The following is a 17,849-nucleotide window of genomic DNA, read 5'->3' on the forward strand; positions in this document are numbered from 1 at the left end:
GCTGTTAACTGAATGCTTTTTAAATTAATTTCAAAATGCTCGTTCCTATGGCAGGTTTATGACACTGATTTTTAACAAAGCTCTGCAAAGTATCCAGGTAGATTTCCAATCATGCAATCCTTAGCTTTGGTGGGTTTGTTGTTGTTTGTGTTCTAGGCAAATTAAAAGCTAGTAGTATTGGTTTTAGGCTTTTAATTTTTTTTTAAAGACACCTGAGTACACTACTTGACTTACGGTTCCATAAAGTAAAATTTAAAAAAAGTTTGAACTGAAATGCATTTTCCCATTCTTATCTTGGATAGTAAGCAGCTCTTTGTCTACATCTGGGAATTCCAGCTTTATGATGCATAAGTTGAGGCATTAGATTTGGAAGCACACTCTGTTGTTATTAAGTAAAATATTTCCCCTGAACTGTATAGAATTAAAAATGCTGGCATTTAAAAGCTTAGCCATCAGCACCTACAGTGCTATTAATGACTGGGAATACAGTTTCTGCTTCTTTAGTACCACCCAGTATGCTCAATCTTCCTGCTATTCCAGGGGTCTCCTTTGTGCCTCTGAGGTTTACTCATTTAGGCATTCTCCATTTCTCTTAAGTCCTTTGAGAAGCACTGAGTGTTTGTTCACTGGCTTTTTAGAGCTGGTACCAAAACTTTTCTCTTTACATATATTGAAAAAAAAAAAAATTCAAAGGGCTATGTTTCTTTGTTCTCATCCAAGCCCACAATTAGCCCCAGTTCCATTCTGTGTAGCTGGAAGGAGGAGGAAAGGGGTGGCTCCACGCATTTTACTGCCTATGAGAAAGTGCTCAGCCGGTTTCTTTGTCCTTTTCGTCAGGGCCGGCTGCTTCCCTAATTGTACCGCTGTAGGGAAGCACGTGCCTCTGGGAGCATTATCTGATTCCTACAGGACGTTCAGGAGTGCTTTGCATGCTGACCCTTAACTTGAACACAAATAATATCTTTTCAATCCCATTCCTAGGCCGCTGCTGCAGGCTTGCATACCTGAGGACTTGAATTCAGCCGGGGGCGGGGTGTGGACGCCTGGTGGGGCCTCAGGTTTTATTCTCTGCCCCCACCCCCCAGTTGTCTCACCTGAAGGTTTGCCTCACCTGTCAAGAGGGGAAGCTGAAGCTGGAGGACAGGAGAGGAATAGGAGCTGCAGAAGTCAGAGGGGAAAGAAGGCAAGACAAACAGCTGCTCTTGTCAGCATGGGGAGAAGTGTAAAGAGATTAATATTTGAAGAGCAAATGGGGACGTGGCATCCGGCCGTGGAATGCGAATATATAAATGTACTGGAATGAACATGCGGCCTTTAACATTTAGACAGATGCTCTCTGGACTGAATGGAATGGTGGAGTTCGTACTTTCTCCTCCCTGTGTGAAATACCTAAAGTTTAGTTAAATAATTTGCTTTAATTATGATTTTCATCCAGCTTCTATTTCTTTGTGAGTCTGTTCTTCTCCATAGTTTTACTTGGTTGGGGACTCTCAGAGTTATCCTGCAACTGAAGAGCCAGACTCCTCATTTCCTTTATAAAACAGGTACCAACGAGACTGCTTTTCTCTTCTTGCTTTTGCTTTATTTTCCACTTCGCTAACTTGAAGAAACAATGAGATCAATATGTGTCAGAAGTTTTCACACAGGAAAAACTGTACCATACAGTGGTTGTCCCTTCTGGAAATGTGTCTAGTTTGACTCCAGTTTAGGGAGGACTTGAATTATCTCATCAGGCTGACAGGTGTGATGGTGCTGGGCAGGGCCCTGGACTCAGAGTGAGAAGATTTGGTTTCAAAATTCCCACTCTTTGCTTATTAGCTGATGCTTGAGCAAATCACCCCCCGCTCTCTGAGAGTAATACATTTTTTTTTTTTTTTTTGCAGATTAAGTGACAAGTCAATTCATTCTTTCCATACACATCATATCAAGTGCCTACTCTGTGCCCATTTGCACAGAACACCTAAGAGCATCAGGCAGAGGAGTACATGAGCTAACATACTTCTGAATTATATCAAATACAGAATGTAAATCCTAACTAGATGGTGTTCCTCTTACACATGTTCTACTCTGGCAAAGAAGAAACTGCTACAAAGAAAAGGAAAGAACAGATGAAAAATTAGGCTGTGTTTGGATGATATACTAGCATGTTATCTTTAAAAATATCTAGGTGGCTCTCCCTAACCTTGCTACCCATGCTTCTCCAGTCTTGATGAACTGAGTCCTTGGGGGCAGGGCGCAGGTGGAGCATTCTTCATATCCTGGGACAGAATTTAGATAATAAGACTACAAGGAAATTTGGAGGACCTCTGATTTTGCTCCATATACAACAACTTGAGGCTTAAATCCCCTTTAGAACATATCTATCCAGTGGTCTTTCTCATTCTGAATACTATGGCAGGAGGGGGGAAAAAAATAGCAGGTGGTATTCATTTATTTTAAAGACCTTCCATACAGCTACTGAGCACTGGACATTTTCACCCAGTTTGTTAATAAGCACACATTATATATATATAATATATATATATAACATATATTATATATATATAATATATATTATATACATATATATATAACTATATATATAATATATATATATAACAACTATATATAATATAGTTGATGCACAATGTTACATTAGTTTCAGGTGTACAGTGTAGTAATTCCAAGCCCCTACCCTATGCTATACTTACCACGTAGGCAGCTACTGTCTGTCACCAGGCGATACTACAATATCATTGTATATATTCTATTTTCAGGTGCTCTTCAGGAGACCACAGCCTCCAAAGGCTGCACATGAAGCTGTGTGATCTGTGCAGGTCATTACAAAACACGTGCAGGCCTCAGACTTCCCTTGGTGTTTCTGTGTATCACAAATTAGTCCTTCTACCGAGTATTGTCAGGTTTCATAGATTCAAGGTCAATTTCTGTAGAATGCATGCACCAAATGATGATGCCTTTTCAAAGCAATGATCTGCCGCTGACACAGCTAACCCTGGGGTTTCTGGGTGTCCTGCAGCCACAGTACACGAACCTGGGGCTCCTGAACAGCATGGACCAGCAGATTCAGAACGGCTCCTCGTCCACCAGCCCCTACAACACAGACCATGCGCAGAACAGCGTCACGGCGCCATCGCCCTACGCGCAGCCCAGCTCCACCTTCGACGCCCTCTCTCCGTCCCCCGCCATCCCCTCCAACACCGACTACCCGGGCCCGCACAGCTTCGACGTGTCCTTCCAGCAGTCCAGCACCGCCAAGTCGGCCACCTGGACGGTAAGAGCCCCGGGCCCCTGTGCGCCCTTCAACCTGACCCCTGCATCTGAGGGGGGTCTTCACTGCCCCTCCTGGGGACTTCTCCTCTGTCAGAGCTTACAGATCCATTTCGAATGGTGGACGGTTTCTCACTGTCCTCCAAGGACATTTTGCTTTTGAATATATAACCCTGAACCAGAGAGAGAAGAAGTGCCATTGAGTGGGAAAAGCCCCGATCCTGGAAACAAAGTCCTATGTTCTGGCAATTTCAGGAGATCCATTCTCACCTGCTTCTTGCTGTTGTTGGGGAGGGGGGTCCTTCCTGTAAAGGTTTTTGGAAAACTATAAAGCATTATGCCAACAAAAATTATCATAGGCATAGGATACGCGTTTGCATTTCCAAGAATGTAGGATAGTTACCATCTCATTATTTTGAAGAAGTAAATGTCATATTAATATGTGGTTAAAAAAATTGCAAACATGGAGTAATAAATTAAAATCTCATTTATTATGGAATGGCTAAATTCATTCATTTATTTATTTATTTATTTATTTATTTTTTTAAGATTTTATTTATTTATTTGACAGAGAGAGACACAGCGAGAGAGGGAACACAAGCAGGGGGAGTGGGAGAGGGAGAAGCAGGCTCCCCGCAGAGCAGGGAGCCCCATGTGGGACTCGATCCCAGGACCCTGGGATCATGACCTGAGCCGAAGACAGTCGCTTAACCGACTGAGCCACCCAGGCGCCCAGGCTAAATTCATTTATACATGTAGGTTCTATAGCACAAATCATAACTTATTGATACTTACATATTTAGCACATTTAGAATTTTTTTTTCCTCAAAGAAGCCTCTAAAACTGTACATCAGAGTCCTCAATTAGTCCAAAGAGATTCTGATTAAAAATGTTGTGAAAAAAGAACTTTGCACATATAACTCTTCTAAGAAAACATGGAAATATTTTCAAAAATTAAAAAAGTATATAAGAATGTTTATTCTATTTCAAAGTTTGTTTTGTAATGTATTATAAATAAAGTTCACATATCAGGGAGGAGACTTACAAGACTGGTTTTAACTACTTGATCAAAGAATGCCCAACACCAAAGTGGCGCACGTGTTTTTCAAACAACTTTATATTTGCATGGATTATAGAAGTGCTTCCAAATATTATCATCTTACTGAGAAGTAGCTTTAGAATTGTTTTAATGGGTCTTTCCAACCCCCCTTTGGCAAATAGGTTTCTTTAGAAAGTATTTTACTTTTTATGTCATAGCATCTAGTTCACTATAGCTTTAATTCAGCTGTACATCGTTTATAAAACAATCTACATTTACAACACTACATCCAAATGTAGTTTCACATGTGTTCCCTCATTTTGTCTTCACTTCTTTGTGAACTAGGTAGGACAAGTTTTATAATTCCCATTTTCCTAATGAGCAAAGCTAAGAATGTGGAGATTAAGTGACATCCCTGAAGGGACAGAGGCTTTTGTGTAGCTGGACCTATTTCTGATTCTGCCCTCCCCCACTGGATAGTGTACTATCTTTCTTTTTCTACTGTTCCACATCAGGATGTTCAAAAGTGGTCTAAAATTTTATATTTGTGCTTTTCTTTCACGGTTTGAGAAGCGGTTCTGTCATGGTTCATATTTCAAACATAAAGTCTAAGTAGGAGCCTAAAATTTGATCTTTCTCCCATGTGTTGTTTATCACTTGTGTCACAGTCTTGAGTGTCTTTTGCATTAATAATCCTGGAGATGGACACTAAAGGTGAGTAACCTTAGAGTCCATAGGCCTTAAGTAAATACTGGATGATCAATCTAAGTAATACTTTGCTGAAGATCTGCTAAAATAGTCATTTTATAAATGGAGCATGATGTGCTTTAGAATAGGGGTCACTGACTGGGTGTTCACAATCCCTGATCTTCCCGGTTAACAGTCTCTTGTTTGCATACCCAGGCCAAGCTCCACTGTGTTAGGAATAAGCACATCTGAAGGGCTGATGGGCATACTGAGGCCACTAAATGATGGAGCACTTCCCTTCTAACATGGTTTAAGAACCATAGTGATGGAGCTTGCTGCACATGGAACGTTAAGTCAGTCTCCCCTCGCCTCCCTCATCACCTCCTCATACAGAAATCTTAAGGTTCTTAAGGTTTTTTTCCAGATTGAACATGATTCTGAACCATCAAAGCCCCTTTCTCAGAGAAGTAAATTGTGTCACAGCAAAAAGGCTGGGGAGCTATACCTAAGTGGTAGGTTAAAAAGGAAAGAAAATGTCTTCTGGAGTATACTTACTTTCCTTACATGGGACAATAGTGAGATCAGTATTCTGAATGAAGGGGTAGGCACTGCTGTTATGGGAAGAGCCACTGTTTGGGAGCCAGAAAACCTCAGTTCTAGACATGATCATCTTTGTGACTTTTTAGCCAAGTCACTTTGTCTTTCTCAAGTTCAGTCAGTACCTCTGATGAGGATAAGGATGAGTCTGGTGAAACCTACTTTCTTTTCTTATGGTGAGGTAGTATTAATAATCAGCATAGGAGTTCTTGGGAAATGTGGGTGGCTCAGTCGGTTAAGCATCTGCCTTCGGCTCAGAACATGAACCCAGGGCCTGGGTTTCCAGCCCCGCAACTTCACATCAGGCTCCTTGCTCAGCGGGGAGCCTGCTTCTCTCCCTGCTGCTCCCCCTGCTTGTGTGCAAGCTCACACACTCTCTCTCTCTCTCTCTGACAAATAAATAAATAAAATCTTAAAATAGGACATTTTTAGAAAGACTTAGGTTCTCATTAGGTATTTTGCCTGCCATTAATGAGGGGTCTTTGTTAAGCTGTTTTGCCTTTCTTGGGTTTCTCTTCAGCTGTCTACAGTCTACTCTATAGATTTTATAGGACAAATGATTGAATTAGATGTCCATTCTCTCCTGCCAGTGTATCACATGGTGTTTAGAGTTGTATTAAGTCCTTTTGTGTTCACCATCAGTTTTATTTTAGGCCCAGGTGCCTTTCTCCTAAATTTAGGGCACTTGAACCGTTATCGGAGTAGCTGTTGAGATCACCTAAAAACACCTAAGCTGCACCATCTAACTCTCTGAGACAAATTATATATCCTCCCACTTAAACATAGACCTCGCATTTTTAAAAGTATTGTCTCACATGTTCATTTAGGTTGAGCCTCACAACTAAGGCTGTTAGCCCCACTTTTATGAATGAGGAAGCTTAGAGAAGTGAAGGTGATAAGGCTGATCACCGGTCGAGGAAGGCGAGGACCCCCGGGTCCCCTCACTCCCAGTGCAAGTCTCTCTGCCATCCTGTGTAGACAGCCTTTTCTCCTGATGGAGAGAAGGAGACGTGCCGGGACGGACAGGCCCCGTGTGGTACGGAGCGGAAGCCCAGCTGATGGAGGACTTTTTAAATGTCATATTACACACCACCTATTTCTTTGGCATCTGTGCGTTCTAAAGCAACTTTTCAAAATAAAATACTATCATTTACAACTGCCCACAAACTGGAAGCAGCAGAAGCCGCTGTCACTAGGAGGAGCCATGTTTAACTGCATCGTCTTCTGGTAATTTTTTAATAAAAAACCTTTTTAGTACCATTTTATCACTTGTCATCATCCTCCTGTGTTTTCTCTTTTAATTCTGGTTTTACTCAGAATTACTGCCAAAATATAATTAATATATTTAAAGCATAGATGCATATTTGCTTTCTCTATTTTTTTAAATAACAAATGTGATTATGTTTCCAGTTCCATAAAAAAAAAACATGGTATTTATTTTAAACGTCTTCCAATGAAATAAAATGAAGTGTGTTAACATTTTTCCATATTCCTCGCAGACCTACACACATACATTCAAACCCAAACCCACACTGAATTTAGGACTTAAGCTTCAGACTCTTTTCTTATTTCTACAGTCTACTCAGCTCAGAGAGGCCTCCCATTTAACATCATGAAGTGCCGGTCTAGTATTATAGTAAGGAGTCATGAGTCATCAGACAGTTGACAGAATTGTATGTTAGAAATGGCAAGAGGGCCACCTGGGTGGCTCAGTCAGTTGGGCTTCTGCCTTTGGCTCAGGGCATGATCCCGGGGTCCTGGGATGGAGTCCCTCATTGGGCTCCCTGCTCAGTGGGGAGTCTGCTTCTCCTTTTCCCTCTGCCGCTTCTCCTGCTCAGGCTCTCTCTCTCAAATAAATAAATGAAATCTTAAAAAAAAAAAAAAGAAGTGGCAAGAAAGTTAGGTGTGGATTTCAATTCTGAAAGTTGCTCGCGGCATATGACCTGCCCAAATGGGGATGTTAATACTGACTCCTTATTAGGAGGCTTACATGACCCAGGTAGTGCTCTTTTGGGCACCTGGCTTGTCATAGACATATAAATGTTTGCTGACTCTGACTTCCAATCCCTTTGTTTCATGAGCTTATTACAGTTTTGTGAGATTTCAGTTGTATAACCAGTAATAATTTGAAAGAATGCAGAGCAAAATGTTTCTACTTTTTTTTTTTTTTCTTAGTGCTTTTGGGCAATTCACATGCCTATGCCAGCCCCAAGAGACTGTGATACTATCCACTATCCAAATATATGAATAAGATGATAGAGAATGGTAACAGGCTGTCCCATATGCAGACTCCTACAGGGTGTCTGCCCAAGCAGACACAGGGTCTCCTCGCCAGCACAAGGAAGGGCCCTCTCCAGATTTTAAGAAACTGTTGACTTCAGCATGTATTTTTCATTTTTTAATCTGCTACTTCATTTATGGGGATGTCTTTTTTTCAGTCACCATGTTAAATAAAGGCTAGCAGTGGATTTCACTCATGGAAGAGTCGGTATATTGACTGGTGGTGGCAGAGTCCTGGAGGGAACCTGCATGCTCACCAGCAGGAACCGTTTCAATGGGTTGTGACATATCCATGTAGTGCATTACTCTATGGCCATTGAAAAGATTCGTATGTACTGACCTGGAATGCTTTGGGAGTTGTTGCTAGGGAAAAGATAAGCTTTGTATGGCACCTACTTGAGAACAGAGAGGTGTGGTGAGGACACCCCTTCTGGGAGCAGAGTGTTCCCTTTCCCTGGACTCTAGTGATCAGGCCTCTTTGGGAATATAGGTCAGTCTGTCTTGATTATCAGCCTCACACACCTTTGTCAGTTTGAGAGCTGTTTTTTGTTGTTGTTGTTTTGTTTTTTTTTAATAACCCATGGCATACAGTATTATCTGTGTGCAAACACTGCAAAAAGAACTTCAGGTTAGTGTTTTTTTGTTGTGCTTTGTCTGAGAAAAAGTCCTGGCCGTTGGCCATTGGCCATACAATCATATTTTTTTGCAATTGTCCTTTCTCCCTTCATACATTTCAAGGTCTTGGAGGCCAGGGCTTCCGACCTAGTGCCCAGCACACTGTCTAGCATACAGTAGGCCCTTAATAAATATGAAGAAACTTTGTTTTCTCTTCCTGGCTAAAGGAAGCAATTACAGTTCCAAGCAATATGCCTCAATTCTGACCTTGATTGTTAACCATCCGTAAATGTGATGCTTTTTGCCTCTACCCATGATTTATAGAGAGCATTCTTCCTTTGCCTTTCCTAATCATGCCAGCCTCATGTCCTGTTCAGGGCTTTGAAGAATCTGACTTGAGCAAGTGGAGAGATTAGGGAGGTGGCATTTGAAAGGAGAACAGCCAGTTCCCCGGAGAGTTTCATTGATCCCAACGTATCAGCCCTGCAAGCTCTCTTGCCTTGGCTTCAGAGGCGAGCTGAGATGCATGCCTGTGGCCCACCCTCCCTGTCATCAGGTTACCTGAAATGTAAGACTTCCAGAATAAGGCTGCCAGCTCTGCAGAAATCTAATGCAAGCCAGCCCATTGCGTGGCCCTCTGGAATCTCGGGACTCTTAAGAATAGCCCATCAAAGGACATGATGTACAGACAAACTTTTTCATGGTGAATATGATTTATCAACTTCTTTTCACAAAGGAAACACTTTTGTCCTCAACATTTGAGCTTTAATTGGGGCTTGAGCTGATCTCACATTTGAGTAGCTGTTAGATTTTATTGCTGAGAGACAGGAGAGAAGTCCGCAGACTTGGCTCCTGCCAGTGATACATTTGTTACACATAACAAGGTTATTTTCACTTCCTGACATAGCTGTCCTGTAAATCTCTTGAGATACATATAGGAATGCCTTTTTGTGCCCCTCTCATGAGGAAGAAAACAATAACACTGAGCACATTCACCTGTTAGCCAAGCTATTTCTTAGTTCACCAAGCATTGAGGAAGAATCTCCTAAATAAAGTGCTTAAAGATTCTTGGCGATGGTTCATGTTACTTAGTTAACCCTTGATTGGAATTAAAAATGAATTTCCATTGCAAGACATGATGCAGGGCTATTGTCCCCAGGGCAGAGCAGAATAACTTCATCATCATGTTTACCCTAATTTGTTTAGATTGACTCTAGGTCAATGTATTTGTGATAGGCCAGTTTCACCTAATGTTTATGCACCTCCCACACTATTCTGAGTGATTTGTTTGAATGCACGATAGAGTTTTTATTTAAAAATAAAAATTTGGGGGGCACCTGGGTGGCTCAGTCGGTTAAGCATCTGCCTTCTGCTCAGGTCATGATCCCAGGGTTCTGGGATCAAGTCCCGCATCGGGCTCCCTGCTCAGCAGGGAGCCTGCTTCTCCCTCTGCCTGCCGCTCCCCCTGCTTATGCTCTCTCTCTCTCAAAATAAAGACATAAATATTAAAAAAAATAAACATTCTGACACTGATTTATTGTATCTAATATGATGAGAACTACCACTTATTAAAATAAATAAATAGCATATTTAAATAAAGCTGGCATTTCTTTTTTCCACTACAAAGTTTTCTTTTTTTCTCCTTGTTCTTTCTCCTGATCCTCCTCTTCCTCCGTCCTTTCCTCCCTTTCTTCCCTTCCTCCTCCTTTTTCTCCTTCACTATGTTATTAGTGGTGGTCATTTTTTGTTTTGGCTTTGTAGATATTACCAGCCACTCAGTACCTTGTTTTTTTTCACTGGAGCTTTGCTTTCCTGGAATGGTGGATTAATATTGGGAAGATCATGATATAAATCCATCACCATGGGTGTTTTCATCAAGAATGGGAATCGGATCATCAGGCCCTTTTGGTTTAACAAATCATTTTGACTAGAAATGGGCTACCTGAGAGGTGGCAAACCAAATATCAGTGGGAATCAAGTGATGAGAACGGGGATAGCAGCAAGATGAGATCGTGTGCCCTGCCTACAGGGGTATGTACTTTGCAACCTCAGCCTGTTGTCTTAGGGGAAAGTAGACCTGGTGTTAAAAGAATAATTTTTCAGAGACAGCTAGAAACCTGGATTTGCATGTAATGTCTCCAGATCTTTAAATGACAATAATAATTTTGTTAAAAAAAGTTATAAAATCCTACAGACCAAACAAAACAATAGGCATGCTGAATGTTGTCCTTGTCATATATTGAACAGTGACAAGATTGTTCTTTCTCCTGACCTCTTCCTCCATCCTTCCCTCCCTTTCTTCCCTTCCTCCTCCTTTTTCTCCTTCACTGTGTTATCATTAGTGGTGGTCAATTTTTTGTTTTGGCTTTGTAGGTATTACCAGCCACTCAGTACCTTGAAGATTATGTGAAGTTTAAATAATATAACTGGAAACTAAAGCAAGTATCTAAGGGAAAGATTACCAGTAAATATATTTCATTCAGAAATAATTCTCTATCCCTTTAAAAACTTGTATAGATTAATCCCTTTCTACAATAAACCGAGCAACACACTTGTCATTGCAGATTTTTCTCAGTTTTTTTCTTGCAGTAAATGACTTTCACCTTCTCACTCCAAGTAAAAATTTTACTGTACACAAAATATAATAGTGTGCATTTTGTATCCTTTGTCTAAGGAAAGGATCTTATTTTTTTGTTGTTGTTTTTATCATCAGAGAATTTATGGGACTCTATGACTTACCTCTCTAAAATTGGCCAAAACTGTAATCAGAAAAGAGCAGTGAGATTTAAGGGGCTTTGAATAAATTTTCTCAGCTCATTAACTGATAGCTTATTTTTAATTGGCACATAGAGAGTGTGCTGGAATAAAAATGACCTGAAAAGTGAGGTATAAACAGAGAATAATGTCATAAGAATTCTTTAATGACTCAAAAGAAATACAGTATATCATTAAGCTTGACAAAGATCCCTTAAAATCAGCCCAGAATGATGTGTGCCATTTATTGAGGGAATGTTGCTCCAAGGGTATTCCCATACCTGAGTCCTGCACCTTCCCCGCTCACATTCCCAATAATTAGCCATTTCCATAGTATGACCAAGTCTTGCAGTGGTTCCCATCCCTTCCGGTGGAGAAGGACAGATGTATTTTTCTCATGAAGGGGCTTTAGCAATCACCTGTCGTCAAGAGTAAAGCAACTGCATGTAAAATAAATCCTCACAGTTTTATATCACTAGCAATTACCATGTCTACTCAGGTCACCATGACTGGAAGAGGACTTGAGATAACATAGCTTTCTGTCCAACCACTTCTAATTCTTTGAGATTAAAGGAGAGTTTATTGTAAGGAAAAATCTTAGACTCTTTGAAGCCCTGCAGATGTTCTGTAGACATGGAATGGCTTTTAGAACAAGGGGTCCTGTAATTAGACACATGGAGGTCTAAAGGTAATGATCTTAGCAGCAGTCTCTCCTGTGGTTTTTAATAGTGATTACGGCCCCATCATCAGGCTGCCCTCAGGTGAAATTTAAAAGAAAATTTGATAGTAGCCAGAGATCCCAGATCTAATTCATTGTGAGGTAAATTTGGAAGGGATTCTCACTTTACAAATAGATGAGCATTCTCATTTTAGTTTGAATCTAATAATGAAGACTCATGATGTCTCAGTGGAAAAGAAAACAGTATAATTTGCCACTTTGTTATTGTGTTACTAACGTCTGAAGACTTGGAATGTAATTTCTGATTGTGTTATGCCGAATAGGGAATTTTCAAGTTCACCAGTCATACAGGTATTCCTTCGTGGGGTTACTCATTCAGTTTTTATTTTTACTTTTTATACCATTTAACCAGTATCATCTGCTAAGCCTTGTGAAAAATATAATGAAGGTGAATATTCCATTTCAAAATACTTGGGAGGGGGTAGGGGGAGAGGGAGAACCTTAAGCAGGCTCTATGCCCAGCGAGGGAGCCCAGTGGGGGGCTTGATCTCACAAGATCATGACCTGAGCCGAAATCAGGAGTCAGACACTTAACCAACTGAGCCACCCAGGTGCCCCCAAAATACCTTTCTTTTTACTTGAATGGTTTCCAAGTTATATTAGATAGGATGTACAATGATTAATTAGCTTAAGGGTCCTCATTTGAATCTGAGAACTCATCTGACAGGCTCATGAAGAGCGTGGTCCATGAAGTAGAACACAGGACTCAGAGGGCAACTTTTGGGTACTAACAAGCTTTGTGATCTCGGGCAAGTTCTTCTGTGTCTGCCCATCTGCTCAATGGGTCTTACAGTACTTACTTGGCAGGATTGTTGTGAGGCCTAATTAAAGTTTATGAAGCTCTTTGGGAGCCTGAGAGATCAAGTTCTAAAAACATAATATGTTATTATCTTACCCTGGATTTTTGTTTTTAGATTTACGTGCTGAATGCTGCATCAATTCATGCTTACAATTTAGTCAGTTTCTTGGGGTTTTCCATTTATAAGCAGAGATGAATAAAACAGTATAAATATATAAATCCCTAGAAATAAAAGTGGAATGAAAATATACTATATATATTATGTGTGTGTGTGTATATATGTATTTTTTCTAATATAAAATAATTTCTTCTTAAAACATGTTTAATTGGATCCACAACTGTTAATCAGTTACTTTCTTTCTTAGTGTTTTATTGGTAACATTTCAGCAGGTCAAATGATAAAGTTTTAAATTGGGATCATTTTTATGGGGTCAGTAAAAGAAAAAAATACTCTTTTTCTTAAAAATACAAAAATAAACATGCATATTTACATAAATATAAATATGTTACTCTAGTTGAGTAACAAAGGAATTTTTTTTTTTAAAGATTTTATTTATTCATTTGAGAGAGAATGAGATAGAGAGAGCATGAGAGGGGGGAGGGTCAGAGGTTGAAGCAGACTCCCTGCCGAGCAGGGAGCCCGATTGGGGACTCGATCCTGGGACTCCAGGATCATGACCTGAGCCGAAGGCAGTCGCTTAACCAACTGAGCCACCCAGGCGCCCAAGTAACAAAGGAATTAATTTACAACAATTATAATTTGGGCTTGAAAGATATCTCTTCCTTCTCTCTCCCCTGCTTACTTACTTTTTCCTTCTACCCTGTGTGTTAAGATTTTCATATTTCATATTTTCATATGTATGAATATAGAGCCCTGGTGTTTAACAATATAAATTGCTTCTACTTTTTTTTGTTAACTATTTTGTATTCTTGGAAAAGCAAATCTCATTTTCCCTTAAGAACAACATTGTTATTATGGATTATATTTCTGACCAAGGACTTGTCACCAAGTAAGTTATAGATATGATTAACTGTATGTCATAAAAGCAAAATTCTGACCACTATGATCCACTGTAATAGTTTAAAATAGCAAAATAGGGGTACCTGGGTGGCTCAGTCTTTAAGCGTCTGCCTTTGGCTCAGGTCATGATCCCAGGGTCCTGGGATCGAGCCCCACATCGGGCTCCCTGCTCAGCGGGAAGCCTGCTTCTCCCTCTCCCACTCCCCCTGCTTGTGTTCCCTCTCTCCCTGTCTCTCTGTGTCAAATAAATAATAAATAAATAAATCTTAAAAAAAATAAATCTTAAAAAAATAAAATAGCCAAATAATTCTCATAATCCTGTAAAACTTGCTTAAATATCTTGAATGCCTTAATATGTGTATTAAGTTTACTTATAACATAAAATTTGAAGTTATTTTTATGAACTTGACTTATCTAAAACTGATATGCTATTATAACAAACATTTTAATTAATATTTTGATATGCCAGAATTTTGATGCACTCGATGTGTAATGATCTGAGATGCCTATGTTTCTCAAAATTTTCTCTAGGAAAATTAGAATAGATACTTACAAAACATCTTCCTGTTGCTAAGAATTCTATTCAAAAAAGAATTCTGTAGTGTAGACTAGGCTTTATTTTAAGAATTTGAATAAATTTTTAAAGGTATTATTCAAGATTTTGCTTGTAAGGGGAAAAAAAAGAGAAAAAACTGGATCCTATTGAATCTAAAATTCTAGTTTTTGTTGCGTGTGTTTACTATCCCTGACCATCACCACAATCTTCAAAGCAGAGCAGTCTTAAGAAGATAAAATGTCCCCAAAAGCAAGTGTTTAGGAGAAAGGCTGTGAGTGCTAATGGAGCAAGCTCTGTTCCTTTGCCTTAGTGATTGATCATGGAGGTCTTTGAGGACACAAGTTGTGTATTCGACTCAGGATTTGGTGCTTCCCTTGAAATATTATCTGTTCAAATTTATCACCTACACTCACTCTTTTGACCTTTCTGTACAAAACCATAGAATTTGTACATAAGGCCTGTGGGAAATGGTGTTTGATAATTAGATAAAGCATATTGATCGGTAGGTACATTAGAAAGTATTTTCATAATAGAAATTTGGAGTAACTTTTTTTATACTCAACAGTTAGATGTGTAGAATATGTACCCTATTATGATAATTAAGAATTTCTTCTTGAACTAACCCACATAGCTAAGTAACCTCTTTCTCCTTTGCTTATTTTCATGCCTAGAATATGTTGAAATTATATAAATCAATACACACTCATTTAAAATAGTTTAGTTTAACATTATTCCCTTTGAGTTTAGAAAGGCACCTGACAAATAACTATTTTAATCAGTCTTTGAAAAATATATCATCCACCTCTAAGCGTTACCATAGGTAACTCATTCTTTAGACTTACATTATTCTTTCATGGTGTTCACTGGTAATGGATCGTATTTGATGTTTATCTTCAAAGACTACAGCTTATACTTTTATGTTTAGGTGTCACAAAAGCATATTTTGCAGATACTTCTATTTTATGTCTGAAGGTACTCACATAATTTAACAAACAGTAACTTATCTGTGCACTTTTTTGGTTTAAAAGCTAGAATGGCAAGTTGAGGGCGAACACAAGGTCTAGAGAAAAGATGTCTCACTTAGCAGCAGAAGCTGAAGGAAAGGAAAATTTATTCCAGGCTATTCTCTAGGACCCTCTAGAAGCATTAAATATATAGCTATTTGTAAAAGTTCCTGTAATGTATTCCTATTTCAGAAGTGATTTCTTACCTACTGCCCCGTGGTTTTCAGCTATAATGCTTTTCTTCACACAAACATTATAGACATAGGTAGAAGAATAGTGATGAGAAGAGTCATTTTGTTAAGTTTTTCTAGAATCTCCTTTCAGCCTCTATCCAAGTGTGATTATCACCTTGGATACTTGGGGAATAGGAGCAGGGAGGGGAAAGGCGAATCAAAAGGTAAAAGAACAGAGGGGGAAGGGAAAACGGTTTGTGCAAAAACAGCAAGCTGATTCTTCTGTAAAAGCATAGGGTGAACTCTTTAAGTTTGTTAGCTGGATGTTTTCCGAGATGCTTTAATAGTATATTTTCATAATATGGACTTCTAAAATGAGGAGAAGAGCCAATCCAATTGAAACTGAATATTAAATTCAGTTTAAAATCTTGGCTTCCTTGGTTAATGTATTCTATAATCTCCTGGGTGTTTTTGCTTCCAAGAGTGAGAGCATACCTCTTATTTCCTTCAGTTTTCTTCTTAGGAGTGTTGACTGAGCTATTTCAGGAAAGGAGAAGAAAGGGGACTTCTTATTTTCTTTTCCCTGGCTAGCCTTGTTCCTTTTTGAGAAATCTGCATTTTATACCCAATACTAGGTGTTCTTAGTCAATAAATACAGTAAGCATGTCATTCTATATACTTTCCTTTTCAGTGCTTTGAAATTTCCAGCAAAGAAGGTCTCCATAATCATCTGCCAGTATTTTAGTGAGATAAAGACAAGCAATACAATTTTAAGTCCCCTTTCTCTGTGTGTACTACTGATGGTTTGACTTTGGTAGGTATCAACTCTTTACTTAGTGCCACAATGTAACTGAAGCAGTATTTTAATGTAGATGCATTTTTTTAAATTTTATATGTTCTTTCTACCTGTTAGAAATATTCTTTTATTATAATTACTTTTAAATCTAAGCTTTCTTTCCCATTGTCTCAAAACACAACCTAACTTCACAGATTTGAGTCCAACCTTCATTGTGTCTGCCTTTGAGGGTCCTAGTGAGTATATACAAAGAAATGACCAGAGTTGCTTGGATATCTTTTGTCACTGATCTCAGTAGAGGGTCATTTGTGCTCACCACATGGAGAATGCATCAAAAAAAAAAAATAAATTAGAAGTGGAAGGGGATTCGAATGGATATATTTTGCCTGGGTACAGCCCACACTCTTATACAAGCAGTGTGAGAGGTTACATCCTTCTAAAACTTGCTTACAAGCATTCCCAAACTAACAGATTTTCTTTTTAGAAATGGTTTGACAATTTGTTTTGAAGTTGTCACTTGGGCATATGGTTGTGGGGCACAGATTAGCTCCTAATTTATTGCTCTCTGAATGTGTTTGACATCGGAATTTAGACTTCAGAAGCAGAAAACGGAATACTTAGAAACATTTAAGCAGAATAGGGGATCATCTCTTTTCCATCAATTCCCAATTTAAGAAGAAAATGTTCTCTCAACTGCTAACTTACAATGAGATGTAATATGACACATACAATCCTGTAAAATATGGGAGATGCTCACAGTGTATCATTTTTAGTTATCTTGCAGGACTGATGATTACAAATACTGTGACCATCCTGGTAGATATCCAGCACATCTTTGCCTCTTCCTGAAAACAGGGACTGTGGCTCTTTTACTAAAGTGAGGACAAACAAAAGTGCCTAAGGAGGCAGGGTGGTGAGTGGAAAGAATTCAGTCTTTGTGGGTAGATAGACCTGGAGTTGAATTCCTCTTTTCTCTATCTATGTGGCCTTGGGCAAGACACTGTCCCTAGGGCAGCTTATTCATCCCTAAGATGGGAATAATACATCTTTAGGTAGCACTTTATTAATAGGATTAAACATAATGAATGTAAAGTACCTAACACTGTGCCCAGCCAATGGTGATTTTTTAATTGGGTGGGTCATAAATTTAGGATTAGAATTTAGCCTAAACCCACCACATTCATGGATTCCTTGGGCACTGTAATAGGGAATCCTCTCTAGGGGAACCTCTAGCTTCTGCTGCCACCATTTTGTGGTGGAGGTGATATATTAGAACAGTACTTTAAAAAACTTTTATCACAATTAGGAGCAGAGACAAATGAATCTCTACCTTGGGCATCCTGAGGGTATAATCTGAGCTGGTCCTGAGTCTAAGAAGACATACACTTTCTGGGCTTTTGTTTTGTTTCTGTAAAACATTTCCATTTTTTTTTTCATTTTAATATCTTTAAATATAAATATTTCTTTTCTTTTTATCTAAAAAAAAGTCTTTAAAATTTTAGCTCCAGGAAGATAAATAGCA

The 17,849-nt window shown here is 39.1% G+C and overlaps 1 protein-coding gene across 4 annotated transcripts in view; it reads left to right on the forward strand.

Moving 5' to 3' along the window:
* TP63 (tumor protein p63) overlaps window positions 1–17,849 on the forward strand; it is a 222,325-nt gene that overhangs the window by 136,166 nt on the left and 68,310 nt on the right. For all 4 annotated transcript variants that reach the window (XM_081831427.1, XM_081831437.1, XM_081831445.1 and 1 more), the window contains one exon: window positions 3,017–3,271. In XM_081831427.1, the coding sequence (XP_081687553.1) occupies window positions 3,017–3,271 (255 nt within the window). The remainder of the gene's footprint in view (window positions 1–3,016; window positions 3,272–17,849) is intronic.

Source organism: Leptonychotes weddellii, chromosome 1 (assembly GCF_054177405.1).
Source record: "Leptonychotes weddellii isolate Sample4059 chromosome 1, ASM5417740v2, whole genome shotgun sequence".
Lineage (NCBI taxonomy): Eukaryota > Metazoa > Chordata > Mammalia > Carnivora > Phocidae > Leptonychotes > Leptonychotes weddellii.